The following is an 18840-nucleotide window of genomic DNA, read 5'->3' as shown; positions in this document are numbered from 1 at the left end:
CAATGTTTCCTGGTATATTCAGCATTTCAGTGCGCGGTAGGAGAAGGAATAGTTTCTTCCACACTCACACACACCCCATCACAAAGAGATCAGTTTATGCCATACATTATGAAGTGGAGTAAATTCTCCCTTCGTTCCTGTGGTGGTGATGGTGACATGGTCAGGAACTGGCAATGCCTTTTCTGTTTCCCAACGTTCACTATGTAGCAGTAATAAACTACAGCTCTTGTGGATTGTAGGAAGGGACAAAACCAGGCTGATGTGCAACCCTAACTGGGGAGTGACCCTCCGCACTCCATAATGATTGTGGGATGAAAATACAGGAACAAGAAAGACTGTGGCCCTTAATGATTGTGGGATGATAATAGAAGGACAAGAAGGGCACTGGGGGGGGGGGCATTTAACAGTGTAACTTTCTCATTATTTTATTGGCCACCGAAATCTATTGGTCACTCGTCAATATTTCTGACCCCCCCATTTCATTTTCTCTACTCTGCTGCCATCTAATGTTGATTTCCCAGCATGACAGCCTGTTACTCTGCTCTCCTCTAGCACAGTGGGGTGTGCAAGATGATCCATTGTGGGGCGCGGCAGGTGGAGCGCCGCTGGAGCAGAAGGGCGGCGCAGCAGGAGGAGCGCCACCCTAAGATTGGCCAGAATGCCGCCCCTTACAGTGTGCCACCCCATGCACATGCTTCCTAAGCTGGTGCCTGGAGCTGGCCCTGCAAGGTATCCTGAGGGAAGAGTGGGAGTTCCACAATGTGGAAGGGTTGACAGTGGTGCCCTCACTTGTTCGTTCGCTTTCAGCATATTGCGACAGATTGTAGTTTATGTGTGCCCGGTTAAGTGGATTTATAGTTTATATTATCTAAAATGGACAAGTGGCTTAAAAAGATTCCTGCAAAGAAATTGCGGATTGAAGATAATACTAATAACGTGAGCACAAGCGAACAACAAGAAAATAGCAGAGCTGACAGTTCTCCTACTCCTAGTACGAGCTCTTCATCAGCCACATTACGAGGTAAAAACAATGAAAATCTAATCAGATCTGACAAGAAGTCGGCCAAAAACATTCAAAATTATCGAGAAGACTATTTGAAATATTGATTTACATCCACTATCGTTAACGATGAACCTCACCCTAAGTGTATGTTGTGCCTTGAGAAATTAGCTAATGATAGTATGAAGCCATCACGAATAGCAAGACATTTAAAAACTAAGCCTCCGGAACATGAAGACAAACCTCTACAATTTTTTCAGCGATATCTAAAGTCATGCGATACTCAATCCAGTACTTTAGAAAATTTCACTAAACTTAATGATAAATGTTTAGAAGCCTCTCTTGAGGTTTCTTACTTAATAGCAAAAGACAAAAAAACACATACCATTGGAGAAACACTTGTTCTTCCTGCTGTGGCAAAAATGGATGAAATAATATATGGAAAACAATATGGCGACAAACTAAAATGCATTCCTTTGTCAGCAAATACTGTTGGAAGACGCATAGAAAACATTACTGAAGATTTGAAGAAACAAGTATTAGAACAAATTACGCAGTGTGGGAGGTTTGCTATACAATTGGATGAAAGTACAGATGTTTCTAACATGTCTCAGCTTCTGGTATTTGCTATATTCTGTTTCAATAATGAAATACACAAAGAACTACTTTTTTGTGAGCCACTAAAGGAAAGATATACCGGAGAAGATATATTCTCAACAGTAAATGACTTCTTTAATAAAAACAATGTTTCATGGAAAAACTATGTAAGTGTAACCAAAGCTGCTGCTTTGATTGGAATAAAGAAAGGATTCCGGGGTAAGGTTACAGAGATAGCACCACACGTGAAGTTCATTCACTACATCATTCATAGGCAAGCTATTGCAGCAAAGAAGTTGGAGCCAGAAGTGCACGAAGTGCTACAGGATGTCATCAATGTGGTTAATTTTATAAGAAAACAAGACCTTTAAATAGTAGAATCTTTACAATACTTCGTAATGACATGGGGAGTGACTATGAAAAGCTTTTCTACCACACAGAGGTTCGCTGGTTATCTCATGGCAAAGTGCTTAAAAGAGTTGTCAAACTTAAAGTTGAGTTATGCATTTTTCTTTTACAAAAAGACAAGTGTTCCAAATTTGCTGACCTTTTCTGTGAAGACACGTGGCTGTCAGTAGTATGCTACCTAACAGATATTTTCAAAAAAATAAACACACTTAATCTGTCCCTTCAAGGTAAAGGTGATGTTTTAACAATGAGTGAGAAAGTAACTGCTTTTCAAAAGAAACTCGTGCTATGGAGAGAGCATTTTGAAAACGTATGTTTGGAAATGTTTCCATCGTTATGTGCTTTTCTTGCTGAAAACTATGTAAGTGTATCACCTATAAAAACTCTCATATCTGCACACTTAAAAAACTTGGAAACAGAATTTTCTAACCTGTTTAAAAATCTTCCAAACAAAGAGTTTCAGTGGGTTTTGAACCCATTTGTTAAAAATATAAAAATGCAACACTTTCCGATTAGTTTACAAGAACAACTGATTGATATCAGGGAAGATGGAAATTTACTTGCCGAATTTCAACAAAAACCTTTGCATAATTGGTGGATGGGATTGAAAAATGAGTATCGTGATTTAGTAAGCGCAGCCAACGATGCACTTCTTCCATTTGGATCTACATATCTTTGTGATACAGCGATTTGAAGGTCTGGTTCTAAGTTCAGTTTATTTCGCACATTGGTTTTAATGGCTGTAATAGCTGAAAACCATGCCTCACAAAGCATTAAACCAAGCTTTTCAGACATAATGAAGCACATTCAATCACATTGCTCTCACTAAAAATATTATTATTCATAATATTTTTGTGAGAGCAAAAAGGTTTTTTGTACAGTTAATAAATAAAATAAAAAAATATTTAAGAAATATTGTTTATTTCATTTTTATCTCATTCTTTTTTAATTTATATTTTTTCTGTATGTTTTATAATGTACATAATATATTAGTAGAGTAGTACATGTTTATAATTTATACATAAATAAATATACATATATTGGGGGTGCGTGCTCAAAAAGTTTTTACTGATAGGGGTGCACGATCAAAAAAGTTTGGAGACCACTGCTCTAGAGGATTCTTCTTGCTATAGCCACCTCTTTCCCATTTTTGACTCATGTCACCTGGTGGACATTACTTAGTATAACAGCCCATAACTCACTCCATAATATCTGTTAGTATCCACAGTTCATTACATAGCATAAAGCTCCTTTTCTCTTCAATGCTCTCTCCTCACCACTTATACACCGTTATACAGCTTCACCTCCCTATACACTTCCCGTTGTTGGTCATTTGGGAACATAATTTCTGCTTTCTTGCCCTTCCACTTTGGCTGTTGTCCATTGGGCTGCACCTTTCCCATTCCTCTGCCCTCTAGTGGCCCTACACAGAATAACTGCATCTTTCCTCATTTCTTACCTATTGCTAGGTGTGCGGAGTTTGAAATGATAACCATTGAGAACCAAATCACACAACAGCATGATTGCAACATTAGTGGCTACAACTACACGTACAACATTAGTGAGTCTCAAAGGTTTAGCAGCGGTTTACCATTAATCAGTGCATTTCTATTGCTGCGGAGTCTGTTTCCAGTGGAAATACATAGATTGAAGCTACAGTGACAGCAGCCCAGTGGTTCTCCAGGCTGAGATTCTAGGCAGCGTTTAAGGGAGTTAGGCACCCAAACCCTTTTGAAATGGGATATGGACGCTTAACTCTGTTAGGTCACTTGGAAAATCCTTTTTGCAGTGCTGAAATCCTACAGTTCTCACTAGTGCCCAGCTCCCCTGCCTCTGGCCAAGTCCTGACGTGCTCACAGTGGCAGAGCCAGCACTGCCGTGTTTGGCACCACAGGAGTTCTGCTCGTTGCTAGGCGGTAGCCACTTCCTCTCACCACACGTTATGTCATGCCTTGAGGAGAGCCCCTGCATGCAGCAGATCTGTCCAAGACATCTGGGGCTGTCAGGACACTGTGTCCTGAGAACGAGCCCTCTCAGGATGTGCGCTTGCTGCAGTGATTTTTGGGAACACTCATTGTAACAGGTCCCCTCCCTTTGAACTGCTCTGTGAAGTTGGTGGCAGCAGAGCAGCTGGTGCTCTGGAGGGCCTCATGTAGAGTCCCTCGTCAGTGACCGTTTGACAGACCTGACCCCAGAAATTGCCTCAGTTCTACGGGTGCCCTGGAAAACTCCCACTTGCGTCTGAACAGTCCCAGTATCCCTGGCTTGTGAGTGTAGGTTTTTGTTTGCCCAACCACCCTGCCTCCAAGGGCCCTCTGAGCCTGATGCTGTTGCTTTGCTGGAGAAGGTCACAGCCAGGTTTAGTTCAGATAAGAGGTATAAAGCTATTCTCAGTGAAGTGTCCAGAGGTCATTGCTGGGGCCTGGCTGTTCATGAAAGGATAGTGGACATGCACCAGCCCTTTTAATCTGAGCAGATTCCCCAAGCATTTTAGACAAACTCACTGGTTAAGATTAAACATTAAAGTAAGTTTATTAACTTCAGAAAGGTAGTTACCTAACACTTATGATCACTTAAAATCTATCTCTGAAATTTATGCCTAAGAAATAAAGTTTAGGATTTAGAATGTGTGTTTACTTTTTATCAGACTCAGTAAGATTTGAATACAAAAAGCTTTACACACCCTACTGCATGTTGCAGCCAGGTTACAGTTGTTAATACACAGGATGAATTCCCTTCTCAGCCTGGGACCAACCTCCCCAGTGCAAAGCCTTTGTCTTCCCAGCATTCTTGTTGCCTCCGGAATAGGTGGGGGAGGAGAGAGCTGGTCTCATGATGCCGCTGTCCCTTATTTTATACTCTCAATTCATGTCCCTGGAAAAAATACTAGCTGAGACATGTCCCGGTGGGCCTTGATGAGTCACAGAGTTGAGCAATTCCCATTGTGTGGTGCTTGCGCAACTACCTGTTACAGAATTGTAGACCTCTTTTTTATAATTCCCCGTCTGGTCAATCATTGGTGATGGTCTTTTAACAATCGCCTGGGTGTGGGTCAGCTCCTATGTTGTCACAGGGGAACTAACAGTGGGCGACTCCCAGACTTCCAACATATTTCTATAACAACCATATAACAAAATCTCATAACGCCATATACAATGATGATATACATATTTTGACAGAGCAATGAGTTTCAGCAAATCATGACCTTTCATATGATACCTTACAAGGAATGCTTTTTATAAAATATCACAACCAAATACAAAAGATGAATATGAGAGTTACAGGGTGCTATTTTGAGGTACAGTGCATCACAGACTGATTGCTTCATTCACCCAGACAGCTTTCAAAACCTCAGGTTAAATTATTATCTTAGAGTCTCTGCATGTTTTTTTCGTGAAAGCCGCATTTACTGAGTGCTTTGCTCAAGGCTTCCTTGACCTCTCTGTTTCTCAAACTGTAGATGAGGGGGTTTACCAGGGGAGTTAGGACCGTGAAGCAAACAGAGAGCACTTTCTTCAGATCTCTGAGTGTATCACCTTTCGGTAGCATGTAGACAATGAATATGGTTCCATAGAAAATTGTCACCACAGTGAGGTGAGAGGAGCAGGTGGAAAAGGCCCTTTGTCTCCCGGTGGTGGAAGGGATTCTCAGGGTACTGGCAAGGATAAACACGTAGGAAGTCAGGGTTAGTAGGAATGGAGGCATGGTGAATACGGAGACTATTATGAAATCCACCAATATGCTCAGGAGTGCGTCACTGCAGGAGAGTTCCATCAGTGGGATGGGATCACAATAGAAATGGTCAATTTCATTCGGGCCACAGAATATTAGCTGTGATATGAATAATATAAAGACTGTACTGGCCAAACAACCATTTAACCATGACCCAGCAGCCAACTGGCGGCAAAACCTGTTATTCATAAGAGTTGAATAATGCAGGGGTTTACATATTGCTAAATACCGATCATAGGACATCACTGCTAGGAGATAGCATTCCGTAGCAGCCAGAGAAGCAGAGAAATACAGTTGTGTGATGGAGCCACTGACTGAGATGGTTCTGTCCCCAGTCAGGAGACTGGAAAGTAACCTGGGCAGGAATGTCGAGGTATAGCAGGTCTCCAAGTAGGACAAGTTGCCCAGGAAGAAGTACATGGGGGTGTGAAGGTGCTAATCTGTCACAACAAGCACCATGATGAGAGTGTTCCCAGCCACGGTTGCAATATAGATCACTAGGAACGTTAGAAAAAGAAGAATTTGAAGGTCAGGGAGATCCCCGAATCCCAGAAGGATTAATTGTGTGACGGCCGTTTGGTTTTTCCAATCTGTGTCTGCCATGGTTTGAGTCTAGGAACAAAAAAACAAACTGGGCAATTGAATTGGAAGAACATAGCATTAAACGTTAATCAAGTCTTGTGAATTAATATCATAAATATTCAGAAAATTCCCTTCCTCTCCTGGTTACAGGCTGAAATTTTAAGGTTAAATGTAGACTTCAGAGCTAAGTGCCAGGAGTCTCGATCCGAGGAGAGAACATTGATACTCATGTAGACCTCCCTCTGCCATATCAGAGCAATGACTAATATAAGAGCCCATACCTCTGGTACAGAATTGGTCTGATCTGTCATATAAGAACTTGGCTATCTATCATATCGCATATTGTGAAATACCAGAGCTTAACTATGATGCTTAAGTTCTGTATTTCACTTCTGTCAATAGCAAGAATCATGCCATGTCTTAGGAGTCAAAACCACATCAACTAAAATCTTGGACTGAGATTTTTCAATGCAGTCTAGTATCCCTAGGCACTGATCTCTTGTTAGAATTAATGGAAATTAATCTAACCATATGGAATGATGTGCCTCTGGCGGGACACTACTGAGAGTATCAATTCAGGACAAATTGCTTTGAGCAGGGCAGTTACAGCCCAAAGATGGAGTTCCTTTACTATTAAGGCCTGCCAAACCAGCCAAACAGAGAGGACTTTTGTTTTACCCCACTCACTAACCATAAGTCAAACAAGCAATTCCCTTAGACACTCCAGTTTCCCAAAATCACCACCAGCATCACTCTTTATGCGGATGACTGATTATGAAAACCAATATTCCAGTAAACGAAGAAAGGTTCTCCCAATCCCAAAGGATCAAGTCCCAGACCAGGTCAATATACAAATCAGATCTTACCAACAAATCACGCTCTTGCCAATCCTTTAGAATCTAAAATCTAAAGATTTATTCATGAAAAGAAAGAAATATAGATGAGAGATAAAATTGGTTAAATAGGATCAATGACATACAGTAATGGCAACATTCATGGTTCAGGCTTGTAGCAGTGATGGAATAAACTGGAGATTCAAATCAAGTCTCTGGAGTACATCCACAGCTTGGATGGGTCATTCAGTCCTTATTTCAGAGTTTCAGTTTCTAGCAAAGTTCCTCCAGAGGTAAGAAGCAGGATTCAAGACAAAATGGAGATGATGCAGCTGCCTTTTATAGTCCTTTTCCCATGTGGCTTGTGTTTCCTTTGTCTCAAATACAAGCTACCCAGTACATGGCATGGAAAAACCTTAGAAATCTGTCCATAGGCATGTCCCTGTACGTCTTTCTGAGTCACAAGGTGTATCTGCCTTCTCTCGATGGGTCAGTTGTATAGCCGATGGTCCTTAATGAGTCATCAAGCAGGCTAGGCAGTGCTGATGACAAATTGTGTGGCGTGTCACCCAAAAGCATAGCACAAGTTTGATATACAGACAGTACAGAACCAATACTTATAACTTTAAATACAAACATGATACATGCATACAGATATCATAATCATAACCAGCAAATCATAACCTCCTCGTAGACAGCTTATTTAATCTCCCTTTTTACAAGATTTAGTGCCACTACAGAATCTTGGTTACAACAATGGTCTATACAGTCACAGTTCGTGTCAATAACGTCACACCATATGTCCTGGTATATTCAGCATTTCAATGCCATGTAGGAAAAGGAACAATTTTCATCCCCTCACAAGAAATCAGTGTATGTTGAAAATTATGAAGTGGAGTAAATTCTCCCTTAGTTCCTCTGGTGGTGATGGTGACATGGTCAACGACTGGCAATGCCTTTTCTGTTTCCTGATGTTAAGTAGCACTGCTGTAGCAGTAATAAAATACAGCTCTTTAAAGGGTGGATCTCAGGAAGGGGCAAAACCAGGCTGATGTGAAACCCTAACTGGGGAGTGACCCTCCGCACTCCATAATGAGTGTGTGATGATAATACAGGAACAAGAAAGGCACTGGTGGGAGGAGGGGGGAGAGATGCTGTCCCTGAACTCGGAGTGTAGAAACAAACTGGCATGTGTGATCTGGGTTTGTAAGACTCTGTCACCATTTCCCACCTCATTTGGGGCACACTGTGCCAGATCCTCAGCTGGTGTAAATCAAGGTAGCTCCATTTATTTTAGTGGGGCAGATCCCCATCTGAGGACCTGTCACAAGACATGGATCTCAAGCTCCCTCTCTATTAAATGGTGCTATAAATGCCGACTGGCACTGCTGTGGGAAGGAGAAGTTAAACAGTAAATATTCACCTGCGGAAAAGCTCTGTGTAGCTCAAAACCTTCTCTCATTCACCAACAGAAGTTTATCCAATATAAGAGATTACCTCATCCATCATGTCCCTCACAAAGCACATTCATGCCCCTCTTTGGAAGGTGGTATAGAAATGCAGTCAGGAAGATGGTGCTCACCTGTAACCACAGAACAGCCCAAGCTTGAAGCAATGAGCTATTATTTATCAGTGTTTTGCCGCCAGGACTCAGGATCATCAGCTGATGTTGTTCTCTCTCCTCTTTCTGCAGAAACTGGATTTTCTCAGTGAAGAGACCTGCATCTCCTTGAATGGATGAGCGGCTGTCACAATCTTTCTTAGAACATGCTCTTCCTCTTCTATTTACAAAGTGCAGAGGTGTCCTCATACTTTTATCCTTCTCCATGGAAAGCTGCGTCTCCCTTGATTTCTCCTCTGAAGGGGATGAGCCTGGGGAGTTAGCGCTTTTTTTTATTGTGCAGACAGTACAAACAACTGTCCTGATGCAACCAACCTCCACCACCCAGAGGAATCGCCTTCCTGCTGTATGAGATCATAGCTCTGCATGGCTGAAATCTAATGCAGCGCCCATGGAGTGCATGACTGTGCAGAGACTGACTCTTCCAAGTCATCTTTACTCATGTCAGTTGTTCTGTTGAAGGCAAATACAAGAGTAACAATGGCTAAGATGATTAAGCCTGCCAGATTGGGTTTTGAAGCCATGCAGTTTAACACACACACAGGAAACTGAATGTAAAGTAGATTTAATCCATAGTTTGCAAAAGAAAGATTTCGATGAAAGAATCTCCCTCCTCCTGCCCCTCCCCCCCCCCGGAAATATTTCTCCCAAGGAACTTTATAATTGTGAATTGGAAATGTTTATTTAACAATACTCCACTGAGCGATAGCAGAACTCAGCATCTTGCAAATTGATTTCTGTGACACCCGGGGGAACACCCAGCACCCTCATGTTCATCCTTATAATATGATTGTGTGGCATCCAATGCAAATTTTGTCATGTTGGCTGTCTTTGGAAGGCTCATGATGCACTGATCATCATTGTTATAGTAATGTACTGGCTGTAATTTCATGTATATAGTTATGATGTTTAAAATGTACCCTCATGGCTTAAAAGAAGTCCAGACAAAATGCTCTGGGAGCAGAGGGGCAGTTCACACCTCATCAGGGTGTGTTTGGGAGAAACCCAGCCCAGCCTAGGACTACCTGACTCTGAAGGGGGGGCAAAGCCAAGAGGGGAGAAATAACATTATAAAAGGGAGAGACATTTGCCATGCTCTCTCTCTTCCACCTCCATATACAAACGCCACCATCAAGTGACTGAAGCACTGATCAAAGGGGAGAGCCTGGCTGAAGGGCAACCAGCCAGCCTGTGGTGAGAAGCATCTATGTTGTAAGGGTACTGAAAGTGTTAATATTAGCTTACAATGCGTTTTGCTCTTATTTCTTTTGGTAACTTCTCTGAACTTTTTGGCTATCACTTATAATCACTTAAAATCTATCTTTTGTAGTCAATGAACTTACTTTTATGTTTATCCTCAGCAGTGAGTTTGTCTGAAGTGTTTGGTAAATCTCCTCAGGTGGCAAAGGCTGTGCATGTCCACTTTCCCTTGAAGTAAGTGGTGAATCAAGTAATACATTGGCATTATTCACTGTAAGGCGGTATATCCCTGAGATACAAGGCTGGGAGTTCAGGGGGATCTGGCTGGTGTCTTTCTCTGTGAGATTCATTAGTGGCTGTGGGAGCATTCATGCAATCTAGCTGGGTGTGGGGCTCTCCCTGCTGCTGGACTGACTGATAACAGCACCTGTATGGGTTTGCTGCTTGTCACTAGCAGAGCATTGTGACAAACACCCCAGGCTAGTGAGTTCAGGGGGCAGAGCAGGTCTCACAGTTCCAGGTTGTATCCGGGGAAACTACCTAGACCATCACAGTTTCCAATTGGAGGAGAATTCAGTGATGTGGACTCTTAGTGTAACTTCTTTGTTTACACTATATACACCAATCCTGGCACAGAAGTGACCACAGACAACATGCAGGGTCTCCCCTCTTTTACGGATCTTAGCCCATATGCCAGGAGCAGGACAAGTGTGCAAGGACATTTCCCCCACACAATACTTTCAGCCTAGGACACTAAGGGTGAAAGCTGGGTCATGACCAAGGAGTGGGAGCTGGGCAAGGCAGGGTACTTCTCTGCATGACCTCTCTGATGAGTGTTGCTGTGCTTCTTTCTAATGCTATTGCATCATGTGTTTACATATTTTCAATGCAACAGCCCTCTGGTCTGTATTCTAATAACTATTGCAGTAGCTTCCCTATAGGTCCATTGTTGCTCCTGGGACACACCCTGTGGGTTGCCTGAGCATTCTCTGTGTTTGAATCTCATTTCTGAGAGATTCCTGCCTCTCCCAAAGTAACAGAAAATAAATCGCTTCAAATGAGAAAGGAGATGTCCAGCCTTCTCAGTCCTGAGGCTACTGGGATTATGCAGAGTTCACACTTTTGGGGGAAACCCTTTTTAAAAGTGAATTTCTTAGGTTTTCTAATAGCTTTTATTTGACAAATGTTCATCCCAAGTGGCACTGAGGAGTTCTCAAATCTGTACCTGCAAAAGTGCCAGAGATATTGCAGAGATGACTGTTGGAAAGGGTTTTCCATAAATGTGTCCTTTTATAGTCAACTCTTTTTGAGCACCTGACTGGTGACAGAATGGAACCTGCGCATTTGGAGGCTGCGTAACTAGTCTCCCCTATCCCTGGTCTTACTAACTCAAGAGATATGGAGCGGGACAATGTATTCGAACTCGCGCCCTAAATGGAAATATCTGAGGTGGTGAAAAGCAGCACTCAGTACAGAGTCACTGCACAGGGGTTGTTCTAAGGTAACTAACCTGTGGGCATGTCATGGTTATTATTAAGCTGCAAAGCATCACCGTTTGAAACATCAGGGATTGGATATTTACATGGATATCAGTAATGTCCAGGGTTATCATAATTAATGACAACCAACATTCTGGAAGGGTATTAAACCTCATGCTTCAGGTATTGAGCCAATCCCTATGTAATAGCAACCAAGGTGAGAGCTATATGGGGGGCGGGGAGGGGGCAGATTATCCCACCTCTACCTCCTGTGGGATTCTTCCACTTTCCTCTTAAACATCTGGGTCTGGCCACTGTCAGACAGGATATTGGACTAGATGGACCTAGTGTCTGATCCAGTCTGTCAAATCCTATGATGCTATGGAAAGAGAATAGGTAAATCTGGGGTCATTCTGCTCAAAGCACAGACCAATATCTGAATTCTGGAATACTTGAATTACATACTAGCAGAAGAGGCACATTTGACAGGTTCTAGCTCCATCCACTAGAGGACTGTCCCCCACACACATTTCCTTAAATTATTTTGACATTGATATTATTTGATATTATCAGGATATTCTCCATACACACGCTTTCCAGAAGTTGGTATACAAGCATTAAGTTCTTATCTTTTAACCCAAGTTTTCTCATATGAACCCAAATAAAATTGCTGTTTCAGATTCTCCGCAACAAACCACTTGATTTATTTATTATTATTTTGGTTGCAAAATAGATTGGGAAAACATTAATCCCAACCCATTTTTGTGTTGGTTGGTTTTTAAAGTGATGGTGTTTAAACTTTTTAATAAAGGTCCCATTTCAACCTATCTTTCAGCTGACTAATTTTGTATCTCCAAATCTTTGTTGTGAACATTGCCCAAGGTGACTTATTGATTCCTTATGTAACACTTCTGCCAGTTGGAGTCGGCAGCAAGAAGGGCCACGTTCAATATCTAGGGGTTACTTTCCAACATTACAACACAAAACTGGCTCGAGCCGCAACCCAGTAACCTGGGACAATTACACACTACCACTTGGGAGCCTCTAGAGGCAACCTTGTGCCTCAGGTTCTTAAGTTCAGCAACCAAAAGTTCCTTTAGTGTGCCCCTGCCTTCACCAAACCCCACTCACAGTTATTGTCCTTGGTCAATAAAGTCCCACAGTTCAGAAGTGCATCTGCGTGAGTTTACCTCCCATCCTGTTGGGGGCGGTGGAAAGCACCTTGCCCGCTCCACTGCCCAGGTTCTTCCCCTGACATCTCCTTCTCCGTTGGCCGCTCCCTGCACCCTATGGACACTAACCCAGGAACCTATCCTTGCAACAAAGCCCGTTGCCAACTCTGTCCACATATCTATTCAGGGGACACCATCATAGGACCTAATCACATCAGCCACACTATCAGAGGCTTGTTCACCTGCACATCTACCAATGTGATATATGCCATCATTTGCCAGCAATGCCCCTCTGCCATGTACATAGGCCAATCTGGACAATCTCTATGTAAAAGAATAAATGGACACAAATCAGATGTTAAGAATTATAACATTCAAAAACCAGTTGGAGAACACTTCAATCTCCCTGGTCACTCGATTACAGACCTAAAAGTCGCAAAATTACAACAAAAAAACTTCAAAAACAGACTCCAACGAGAGACTGCTGAATTGGAATTGATTTGCAAATTGGATACCATTGAATTAGGCTTGAATAAAGACTGGGAGTGGATGGGTCATTACACAAAGTAAAACTATTTCCCCATGTTTATTCTTCCCCCCTACTGTTTGTTCCTCACACCTTCTTGTCAATTGCTGGAAATGAGCCATTTTGGTTACCACTACAAAAAGTTTTTTTTCTCCCCTGCTGGTAATAGCTCACCTAAACTGATCACTCAGGTGTGTATGGTAACACCCATTGTTTCTTGTTCTCTCTGTGTGTATATATATATCCTCCTACTGTATTTTCCACTGCATGCATCTGATGAAGTGGATTTTAACCCAAGAAAGCTTATGCTCAAATAAATTTGTTAGATTCTAAGGTGCCACAAGTACTCCTGTTCTTTTTCCCATTTTTGACTCTCATGTCACCTGGTGGACATTATTTAGTAAAACAGCCCATAACTCACTCCATAATATCTGCTACTATCCACAGTTCATGACAAAGCATAAAGATCCTTTTCTCTTCAATGCTCTTTCCTTACCTTTTATATACCATTTTATAGCTTCACCTCCCTTTCCACTTCCTGCTGTTGGTCATTTGGGAACATCATTTCTGCTTTCTTGCCCTTCCACTTTGGCTGCTGTCCATTGGGCTGAACCTTTCCCATTCCTCTACCCTCTAGTGGCCCTACACAGCATAACTTCAACTTTCCTCATTTCTTACCTATTGCTACATGTGCACAGTTTGAAATTATAACCATTGGGAACCAAATCACACAACAGTATGATTGCAACATTAGTGGCTACAACTACACGTACAACATTAGCGGGTCTCAAAGGTTTAGCAGCAGTTGACCATTAATCCAGTACATTTCTGTTGCTGTGGACTCTGTTTTCAGTAGAAATACATAGATTGAAGCGACAGTGACAGCAGCCCAGTGGTTCTCCAGGCTGAGATTCTAGGTGGTGTCTAAAGGAGTTTTGAAATGGGAGATGGACTCTTAACTCTGTTAGGTCACTTGGAAAATCCTTTCCACAGTGCTGAGGTCATACAGTTCTCACTGGTGCCCAGCTCCCCTGCCTCTGGCCAAATCCTGACGTACTCACAGTGGCTGAGCCAGCACTGCTGTGTTTGGCACCACAGGAGTTCTGCTCATTGCTAGGCGGTAGCCACTTCCTCTCACCATAGTTTGTGTCATGCCCTGAGGAGAGGGACATGCATGCAGTAGAGCTGTCCAAGACAGCTTGGGAAAGCTGGACACCATGTCCTGAGAACTAGCCCTCTCCGGGCATGTACTCATTGCAGTGAATTTTGGGGACACTCTTTTTAACAGGTCCCCTCCCTTTGGACTGCTGTGTGCAATTGGTGGCAGCAAAACAGCTGGTGCCCTGCAGGGACACAAGCAGAGTCCTTCGTCAGTGATCATTTGACAGACCCAATCCCAGAAATTGCCTCAGTTCTATGGGTGCCTTGGCAATCTACGAGCTGGGTCTAAACACTCCATGTATCACAGCCAGGTTTAGTTCAGATAAGAGCTATAAAGCTATTCTTGGTGAAGTGTCCAGAGGTCATTGCTGGGGCCTGGCTTTTCATGAAAGGATAGTGGACATGCACCAGCCCTTGTAATCTGAGCAGATTCCCCAAGCATTGTAGACGAAAAAACTGGTTAAGATTGAACCTTAAAATAAGTTTATTAACTACAGAATGATAGCTACCTAACACTTATGATCACTTAAAATCTATCACTGACCTTTATGCCTAAGAAAAAAAATTAAAAACACATTCTAAATCCTAAACTTTATCAGACTCAGTAAGATCTGAATCAAAAAGCTTTTCTCACACCACTGGATGTTGCAGCTAGGTTACAGTTCTTAATACACAGGATGAATTCAATTCTCAGCCTGGGACCAACCTCCCCAGTTCAAAGTCTTTGTCTTCCCAGCATTCTTGTTGCTTCCAGAATAGGTGGGGGAGTTGAGAGGTGGTCTCATGATGCCGCTGTCCCTTATTTTATACTTTCAATTCATGTCCCTGGAAAAATACTGGCCGAAACATGTCCTGGTGGGCCTTGCTGAATCACAGAGTTGAGCAATTCCCATTGTGTGGTGCTTGCACACTGTCTGTTACAGAATTGTAAAACACTTGTTTACAATTCTCCTGCTGGTCAATGGCTGGTGATGGTCATTTAATGTCCGCCTGGGTGTGGGCCAGCTCCTATGTTGTAACTGGAGAACTAACAGTGGTCGACTCCCAAACTTTCAACACATTTCAATAACAACCATATAAAAAAATATCATAACGCCATATTTAATGATATATATATATATATATATATATATATATATATATATATATATATATATATATATATATATATATATATATATATATATATATTGACAGAAGAATGAGTTTCAGCAGATCATGACCTTTCATATGATACCTTACAAGGCATGTTTTCACAACCATATCACAACCATATACAAAAGATGAATATGGGGGTTACAGGATGGTATTTTGAGGTACAGTGCATCGCAGACTGATTGCTTCAACAACCAGGCAGCTTCCAAAACCTCAGGCTAAATTATTATCTCAGAGTCTCTTCATGTTTTTTTGGTGAAAGCTATATTTACTGACTGCTTTGCTCAGTGCTTCCTTGACCTCTCTGTTTCTCAGGCTGTAGATGAGGGGGTTTACAAGGGGAGTTAGGACCGTGAAGCAAAAAGAGAGCACTTTCTTCAGATCTCTGAGTGTATCACGTTTTGGTAGCATGTGGACAGTCATTATGGTTCCATAGAAAATTGTCACCACAGTGAGGTGAGAGGAGCAGGTGGAAAAGGCCTTTTGTCTCCCGGTGGTGGAAGGGATTCTCAGGATACTGCCAAGGATAAACACGTAGGACATCAGGGTTAGTAGGAATGGAGGCAGGGTGAATACGGAGATTATTATGAAATCCACCAACATGCTCAGGTGAGTGTCACTGCAGGAGAGTTCCATCAGTGGGATGGGATCACAATAGAAATGGTCAATTTCATTCGGGCCACAGAATGTTAACTGTGATATGAATAATATTAAGACAGTACTGGCCAAACAACCATTTAACCATGACCCAGCAGCCAACTGGAGGCGAAACCTGTTATTCATAAGAGTTGAATAGTGCAGGGGTTTACATATCGCTAAATACCTATCATAGGACATTGCTGCTAGGAGATAGCATTCTGTAGCTGCCAGAGAGCCAGAGAAATACAGTTGTGTGATGCAGCCACTCACTGAGATGGTTCTGTCCCCAGTCAGCAGACTAGACAGTAACCGGGGCAGGAAGGTCGAGGTGTAGCAGATCTCCAAGTAGGACAAGTTGCCCAGAAAAAAGTACATGGGGGTGTGAAGGTGCTGACCAGTGACAACAAGCACCACGATGAGAGTGTTCCCAGCCACGGTTGCCATGTAGATCACTAGGAACAGTAGAAAGAGAAGAATTTGCAGGTGAGGGAAATCCCCAAATCCCAGGAGGATTAATTGTGTGACGGTCGTTTGGTTTCTCCAATCTGTGTCTGCCATGGGTTGGGGCTAGGAACAAAAAAACAAGCTGGGAAATAGAATTGGAAGAACATAGCATTAAAAGTTAATCATGTCTTGTGAATTAATACCATAAATATTCAGAACATTCCCTTCCTCTCCTGGTTACAGGCTGAAATTTTAAGGCTAAATGTAGATTTCAGAGCAAAGTGCCAGCAGTCTCAGTCGGGAGACAAAACATTCGTGCATATGTAGACCTCCCTCTGCCATATCAGAGCAATGACTAATATAACAGTCTATATCTCTGATAGAGAATTGGTCTGATCTGTCATATCAGACCTTGGCTATCTATCATATCCCATCTTGTGACATACCAGAGCTTAACAATGATGCTTAAGTTCTATATTTCACTTCTGTCAATAGCCAGAACCATGCCAGGTCTTAGGAGTCAAAACGAATAATTACGTCAACTAAAATCTTGGCCTCAGATTTTTCATTGAAGTCTAGTTTCCATATATATTGATTTCTTGTTAGAAATAATGGAAATTAATCTAACTATATGGAATGATGCAGCCTCTGGCAGTACACTACTGAGAGTATCAATTCAGGATAAAATTGCTTTGAGCAGGGCAGTTAGTGCCCAAAGCTAGAGTTCCTTTACTATTAAGGGACGCCAAACCAGCCAAACAGAGAGAACTTTGTTTAAACTCACTGGCTAACCATAAGTCACACAAGAAATTCCCTTGGACACTCCAATTTCCCAATATCACCACCAACATCACTCTTTATGTGGATGACTGGTATGAAAAGCAATATCCCAATCAAAGAAGAAAGATTCTCCTGATCCCAAAAGACCAAGCCCCATACCCAGGTCAATATACACATCAGATCTTACCCATAAATCACACTGTTGCCAATCCTTTAGAATCTAAAATCTAAAGGTTTATTCATAAAAAGAAAGAAATATAGATGAGAGCTAAAATTGGTTAAATGGAATCAATTACATACAGTAATGGCAAAGTTCTTGGTTCAGGCTTTTAGCGGTGATGGAATAAACTGCTGATTCAAATCAAGTCTCTGGAGTACATCCACAGCTTGGATGGGTCATTCAGTCCTTTGTTCAGAGCTTCAGTTTGTAGCAAAGTTCCTCTAGAGGTAAGAAGCAGGATTGAAGACAAAATGGAGATGATGCAGCTGCCTTTTATAGTCCTTTTCCATGTGGCTTGTTCTTCCTTTGTCTCAAATACATGCTACCCAGCACATGGCATAGAAAAACCTTAGAGTTCTGTCCATAGGCATTTCCCTGTATGCCTTTCTGAGTCACAAGGTGTATCTGCCTTCTCTCAATGGGTCAGTTATACAGCTCATGGTCATTAATGGGTCATCAAGCATGCCAGGCAGATGCAAATTGTGTGGGGTCTCACCCTGAAGCATAGCACAAGTTTGAAATACAGATAGTATAGAGACAATACTTATAACTTTAAATACAAACATGATACATGGGAACAGGTAGCATAATCATAACCAGCAAATTATAACCTCCTCATAGACACCTTACTTAATCCTCTCTGTACAAGAGCTTGGTTGCAGTCTATACAGTCACAGTTTGTGTCTATAACGTCACAACATATATCCTGGTATATTCAACATTTCAATGCCCTATAGGAAAAGGAACAATTTTCATCCCCTCACAAGAGATCAGTTTATGTTGAAAATTATGAAGTGGAGTAAATTCTCCCTTAGTTACTGCGGTGGTGATGGTGACGTGGTGAGGGACTGGCAATGCCTTTTCTATTTCCCGACGTTCACTGTGTAGCAGTAATAAAATACAGCTCTTTGGGCGGTGTATCTTAGTAAGGGACCAAACCAGGCTGATGTGCAACCCGAACTGGGGAGTGACCCTCTGCACTCCATAATGAGTGTGGGATGATAATACAAGAACAAGAATGGCACTGAAGGGTTGGGGAAAAAAGATGCTGTCCCTGAACTCAGAGTCTAGAAACAATCTGGCATGTGTGATCCGGGCTAGTAACACTCTGTCACCACTCACCACCCCATTTGGGGACACACTAAGCCAGATCCTCATCTGGTGTAAATCAAGGTAGCCCCATTTGTGTCAGTGGGGCAGATCCCCAATTGAGGACCTGTCACAAGACATGGATCTCAAGCTCCATCTCTATTAAATGGTGCTATAAACGCTGACTGTCACTGCTGTGGGAA

General features: G+C 42.2%; 1 protein-coding gene and 1 pseudogene across 1 annotated transcript; both read right to left on the bottom strand.

Moving 5' to 3' along the window:
- Positions 1 to 5374: 5374 nt before the first annotated feature.
- LOC135888474 (olfactory receptor 6N1-like) lies at positions 5375 to 6340 on the bottom strand (annotated as a pseudogene).
- A 9356-nt stretch (positions 6341 to 15696) lies between these two features.
- On the bottom strand, positions 15697 to 16662 carry LOC135888476 (olfactory receptor 6N1-like). Its single transcript, XM_065416280.1, has one exon. It carries the CDS (start codon positions 16660 to 16662, stop codon positions 15697 to 15699), a length of 966 nt encoding a protein of 321 aa, XP_065272352.1.
- Between the last annotated feature and the right edge of the window lie 2178 nt (positions 16663 to 18840).

The sequence above is a fragment of the Emys orbicularis genome, chromosome 13 (assembly GCF_028017835.1).
Source record: "Emys orbicularis isolate rEmyOrb1 chromosome 13, rEmyOrb1.hap1, whole genome shotgun sequence".
Lineage (NCBI taxonomy): Eukaryota > Metazoa > Chordata > Testudines > Emydidae > Emys > Emys orbicularis.
The sequence above is the reverse complement of the archived record's forward strand: the minus strand, read 5'-3'. Positions and strand labels throughout refer to the sequence as shown.

Bases quoted from the DNA above. Each gene is read 5' to 3' on its own strand.
- LOC135888476 (XM_065416280.1), bottom strand. From the start codon at position 16,662: ATGGCAGACACAGATTGGAGAAACCAAACGACCGTCACACAATTAATC.